Genomic DNA, 6,000 nt, shown 5'->3' with positions numbered 1-6,000 from the left:
CCCCTTTCGTACTGGAAAAAAATCTGGCACTTTGAGCCAGTACCCTCTGAGCACGTGCAAAGCACTCCCCACCCCGATTGCGTGTGTGTGTTTTCAAAGGAAATAAAGGCAAACTAACTCAGTTCATGTGCTGAGTGTCCTCTTCTGGCGAGGATCTTTCTCCTCTCTCTTAACCCAACAAACAACAGTTTTGTGATGCCTTAAAGGCTCTCTGGTTGTGGCATAAGCCTTTGTGGGCTCGCGAAAGCTGATACTGTAATGAATCTGTCAGTCCTTAAGGTGCCACAAAACTCTGTTTTCAATATGTGCTGTGGAATACTAATCCTCTGGAAAGCTTTGAATGCAGTTTACAGAAAGCCCAATAAAAACACGCATCCACACACAAACCAAACGCTCACACCGCCCAAAAAGAAAAGAAAAAAAAATCACACACTTTAGATGTCCCTCTGTCCTGGAACCCAGCCAGGAGCCTTTCAAACTGTTTGACACACACACAAAATGACTCATTCTGGGCTGAAAGGGGATCTTCTGAGCGCCAGTTGTGAAAAGACCCACCGAATGCCTCTCTCCCTCCTTCCTCATCCTCACCCTTGTGGCCTGGATATGAGGTAACAGCGGAGAGGATCCCTTCCACCCCAAAGGGGGACGTTGGGTGGGTGAGCTCATGAGGACGATTGGGCAAGAAGCTGGAGGCTAAAGCTGGCTCATTTCCTCCTTGTCTGGAGCCTTGGCTGCTCGCCTCTTTTCCTGGTGACCCAGGAGCTCAGATTAGCCAGGGTCTGCCGCCTCTGCCTCTCTGCTTGCCAAGACCTGCCCCTCTATCAAGGTGAGGGATCTGCGTAGCTGGACAGGTTCTGTGGAATGGTTAACCTGAGGCAATCTCACCCTGAGCCAATCATCGCAAGCGGCAGAGCGGGGCAGCCGAGAGTCTACAGCACCTGGGCACCTGCCTCAAAGCCTGTCTTGGAGAAGCAGGCACACCTGCCAGTCTCCAGAAGACAGCCTTGCCAACCCAGCCATGCCACCTCTCCCCTGGACAGCCTCTGTCGTCGTCGCCGTCCTCCTGCTCTGTCTCCCAGGGATGGCAATGCCAGGGCCCGGCCCAGAGGATGCCAGCCTGGACCCGGCCCTGCTGGAGCTGCGGACTCTCCTGGCGTCGGGCGAAGAAGGCGCTCTGCCCCAGGGCACCCTGGAGTCCCTGTTAAATATTGCGGTGGGTCGTGTGCAGTGCCCGGCAGTGCCGTGTGAAAAGGTAAAGAGGAGGATGGTGGCAGGTGTGCAGTCTTCTCCCGCTCACCTGGGTCAAACTCCAGCCGGGGTTCAAAGGTCCGAAGGATGAGGCAGGCGCCCTGGATGAGATGCCGCTAGCCTCGCTCGCTTTGGGTACAGAATGGGAGGAGGGGTGTGTTGGGAAAAGGAGGCAACCAGGGAGAAATCCCGTTCCTATTAGCCATCTGGAAAATCCCTTTCTCTCTCCTGCTATCTGTCTCTGGGAAAACCACAGGATCTTTGACTGGTCTTTGCGGGGTGCTGGGTTCAGTCTTACGGTTGTGATTGATTGATTGATTGATTGACATCTAAAGGCAGCCCTGTTTAGGGAAGCTTTTAATGTTTAATAGGTTATTGTATTTTAGTGTTTTGTTGGAAGCCACCCAGAGTTGCTGGGGGGACCCAGCCAGATGGGCGGGGTATTAATAATAATAATAATAATAATAATAATAATAATAATAATAATAATAGATATCCCACCTTTTATCCCAGAAGCTCAAAACATTGCATAGGGCTCCCTTCCCCTTCTCAACAGCCCTGTGAGGTAGCCAGGGCCAGATTTAGGTTTGATGAAGCCCTCAGCTCCTGAAGGTAATGGGGCCCTTTCTATGTCCAGCTGTCCTTTGTCAATAACAAACTCTTGCTGTTTTTTGTGTTGAATATATGTTATATGGTAATTTATGGACCTGATAGGTATCTAAAGCCATTTGCACATCACAAATAGCAGCCTACACAACACAAAACACTGTTGCTGTATGTAGGTTTTTTTTTTTTTTTTTATCTTACATTTTGGAAATGTACGTCCAGTTTTGTTCTTTCTTTAAATTTTGGGGGCCCCCAAGAGAGTGGGGCCCTAAGCTATAGCTTGTTTAGCTTATACGTAAATCCGGCACTGGAGGTGGGTTAGGCTGAGAGAGGCAGCGGCTGGCCTCCAAGGCCACCGTAATGAGCTCCCTTGCTCAGTGGGGATTTGAACCCTGGTCTCTCCCACATTTTAACCCCCTGCACCGCACTGGGACACTTCCCAGTTGCAAGTTTTTCCAGTTGTATTTCCCTTCTGCCTCTGAACTGTGTTGTGGGGGGGCGTGCATTTTGCCAGGAATGGCGAGACATGTAAAATGCCCGTGCGTGGACTTTTAAGGCGCCGCAGCAACACCTAGCATGTTATTCCACCTGCTGGCGAGACTCACTTTGAACCACTTAATAACAGGTTGCAGGACAATGGAGGTTTTTCCCCCCAGCTGTATCATGGATCTAGAGAGCCAAAGAAAACTTTCAGCTTTAAAACCGGTGGAAAACAGGCTGATATGAACAGACATGGCTGCCAGCAGATCCACATCGTATATTAAAGCGCACATGACTTGCCCTCCCCCTCCAAGAATCCTGGATACTAGTTTTCTGCTACAGTTCCCAACGCCCCAGTTCTCAGCGTACTTGGGGGGAAGCCATTCCCTTGAAATGTGTGCCCTTTTAGGGGAAAAAATGATGTGAATCTGCCCACAGCATGTAGGGGATGAGGGCCGGCGACAGGAAGGGCAGAGAATCCTAGAACTGGATGGGGTCCACCAGAGGCCATCTAGTCCAACCCCCTGCAATGAGGTCGTTTGACGCGGGGCCCATTCTTGCCTGCAAACTGTTGGCAGGTATGGAGTTGCCCTCCTACATCCCTGAGGAAGGAGAAGGAATCCCTTCAACTCTTCGCTGTGGGCTCCGTGCAATGCAAAGCCATAGAACATGTCTTGAAAAGAGGGTAAAGGTGTAGTTATTTTCAACGCCTGCTTTCGTAAAGTTATGTGTAAAGTGAGGGTGGGAGCATGAATCCATGGGGCTCTCTAATAAAAGCATAATCACAGGGTCGTACTCAGTCCAGATGAATTGGGGCCAGAATCTGATTTTGGAGAAAGCTGGTCTAACAGAACAGCTGACAGCCCAAGCACAGACCTGCTCTTAAATGAATGAAAGGGATTTTTTTCCAAAAAGGAGAAGAAAGAAAATGCAAACAGTATCAGCTGAAGAAGCAGCAGGTGCTCCTGAACTCAAAGCAAGAGATCACAGGATTTTAGACTTATAAGGGACCATGAGGGTCATCTAGTCCAACCCCTTGCAATGCAGGAAAATAATGGGGCAGATGAGGAGATTTCAGCAAAGGATGCAACGCCCAGCTGCCCGTGCCCAGACGCCTCCCCTCGGCGGGTGGTCACCTGACGGACGTGCCTCACATTTCTGGAACAGTTTGCTAGGCAATATTTGTAAGAATTCTCAATGGTCCTCCAGCCTCACCTGGAATCCAGTCAGTTATTAACAGACCTCCAGACCATAGGCTGACCCCATTCCTCCCAGTAGATTAGGAAATTGGTTGTCTGCTAGAGTTTCAGGCATGGGACACTTCCAGCCCTGTTGGGAGATGCTATTAGCGGTTGAACCCTCAGGCCTCCTGCCCCTTGGTCACAACCCTTCCTGGGTGAATCCCCGTTCTCCTGCCCTGGCACCGGATCATAGGTTTAGACAAAAAACAAGGTATTTTTAAAAAACAGGTGTTTTGTTATTCATGCTCACCCATTTTGCACAGTGTCTCTGGGGAAAGCGCCAAGCAAAGAACGAAATGCGGAAATATTAAGAGCTTGCCGGGGCAACAGGAACTGCCTTGGCGATGTCATTGTCTCCTGGCTGGACCAAAGAATCTAGCCCAAAGTATCCTCATCATCATGGAATTGCAGAGTTGCAGACCTGGAAGGGACTTCTGGCGATCCTCTAGAGCAACCCCGCTGTGATGCAGGAATTGCAGTTAGAGAATCCATTTCCAGCCTCTGCTGGAAAACCCCCAAGGAAGGATACAGCTCACTGCCTTAATCGAACACCTTCTTTTATACTAAAATGCATTGGGTAACGATTGCAGTCGTAATCTCTTGGTTAACAGGATCTCGGCTGCAGCTATGGTTGCCAAAGTTTTCACCTCCACTGCTTCTGTGGGCTTTAACAGTTTCATGTCAGGCTGAAATGCTACAGAGGAAGCACTGCACTGCATTTTCCTGCACTTAATTTCCCCGCCAGTTAAAACATCATCTGCTTCATTTCTGCCTGTACTGCAGCTATTAGCTCAAGGAAGAAGAGCCCTGTCAGAATAACAGTTGGCAACCTCCGCTGGGGCAAGGTTCAGCTGCAAAGCTAATGGCCATGAGTTTGAAGAAGGGGGAGAGGCTACATCGCAGATTGAAGCAAAGTGGGGACCCCTTCCCCAAGGGCTGTGGGCAGCAAAGAGTTAATAGCCGATACGCAGATGGCCTATAGAGGCTGGAGATTTCACAGGGTCAAAGGGCTGTGCAGGGTCCTTTTAACAGGACAGATAAAGTCCTTCTTGATGTGGCACAGAGTTAAACTGTGGAACTCCCTGCCACAGTGATGGCCACCAACTTGGATGGCTTTAAAAGAAGACTGGACAAATTCATGGAGGAGGAGAGGGCTATTGAGGACTACTAGCCAGAATGGCTGTGCTCTACTTGCACAGCTGGTGGCAGCAATGCTTGCAAATGCCAGTTGCTGGAAACTGCAGGAGCAGAGAGGACTCTTGTGTTCGAATCCTGACTGGGTTTCCCACAGACATCTGGTTGGCCACTGCTAGTGTGATGGCCTGGACCCGGAAGCCAGAGGAGTCTCAGTCCGCACCGGATCCTTTGCCTCAGGCGGCATCTGAACCGAGTCTGGGGCCTGATCCTGAAGAGTCCCAGTCTGCACAGGTTCCCCTGCAACAAGCACCAGCTGGGCCGAGTCAGGGGCCTGAGCCTGCCCTGGCTCCAGATGTGGGGATGACCTCGTTGCCTCCAGCTGGGCCATCGCTTACAGCTGCTCCACTACCGGTTGGGTCAGGGGAGGCTGAGGCGGCCTCTGGGTCTAGTCACCCACCGAAGTCTCCCGAGCTGCAGAGACTGAGGTCTGAGAGAAGGAGAGATCTGAGTACTCGCAGGAGTGCTCACCTCTGGGCGATCAGGACCGGCCGTTACCCCACAAGAGATAAAAGGCTGCTGGACCCCGCCCCAGGTTGCGGGAGCAACGTTGCCGTTTGCCTGAACCTGCCTGTGATCGTGTGCCTGACCTAGCCCAGTTTCCTGCCTTGGCCCTGTCAGACTGACTCCTCGCGGAACCCTTGGATTCGGGACCGGACCTGGACTACGGTTTTCGGGTTACTCCCCGGGCCCAGCACAGTGAGCACAGTGGATGAGCTTTCATCTGATCCAGCAGCCAGGCTCTCCCTAGGTCCTTCCATCTTTGAAGCTTTCACCCCGTGATGTGGTCAGTGCAAAGGACTTCTGTTTCTTTTTCTGCTGGAGCCACTTTGCTGCATCATGTTCAACCTGCAAAAAAGTCTTGGCAGTTGTGTTACACCGCAGCCAGCAGAGTGGAGAAGTTGAGCTTCACCTTTTTTGGCATGAACCACCCTCCCCCCCTCCCCGCCCAATCTGGCGTCTTCCAGATGTTTAGCGCTACAATTCTCATCACCGACAGCCAGTCGTCCAAAACATCTGAGAGGCTGTTTTAGCATCTTAGACATTCTTGCAGAGGAACTGGGGTGGGATGAAGCCTGACCCTGAGAATGTTAAAAAGGTAAAGGTTAAGGGACCCCTGGCCATTAGGTCCAGTCGCGGATGACTCTGGGGTTGCGGCGCGCATCTCGCTTTATTGGCCAAGGGAGCCGGCGTACAGCTTCCAGGTCATGTGGCCAGCATGACTAAGCCG

The 6,000-nt window shown here is 51.3% G+C and overlaps 1 protein-coding gene across 1 annotated transcript in view; it reads left to right on the top strand.

Annotated features, from left to right (window-relative positions):
• Positions 1–292: 292 nt before the first annotated feature.
• Positions 293–6,000, top strand: part of SLC39A4 (solute carrier family 39 member 4) — a 41,855-nt gene continuing 36,147 nt past the window's right edge. The window contains 2 exon segments of the mRNA XM_079984252.1: positions 293–971; positions 973–1,252. Of these exon segments, the coding sequence (XP_079840378.1) occupies positions 862–971; positions 973–1,252 (390 nt within the window). The 5' untranslated portion in view covers positions 293–861.

Source organism: Podarcis cretensis (assembly GCF_951804945.1).
Source record: "Podarcis cretensis genome assembly, chromosome: 7".
In the NCBI taxonomy this organism is placed as follows: Eukaryota; Metazoa; Chordata; class Lepidosauria; order Squamata; family Lacertidae; genus Podarcis; species Podarcis cretensis.
Note: the sequence above shows the minus strand (reverse complement) of the source record. Positions and strands in the feature narration are given on the sequence as shown.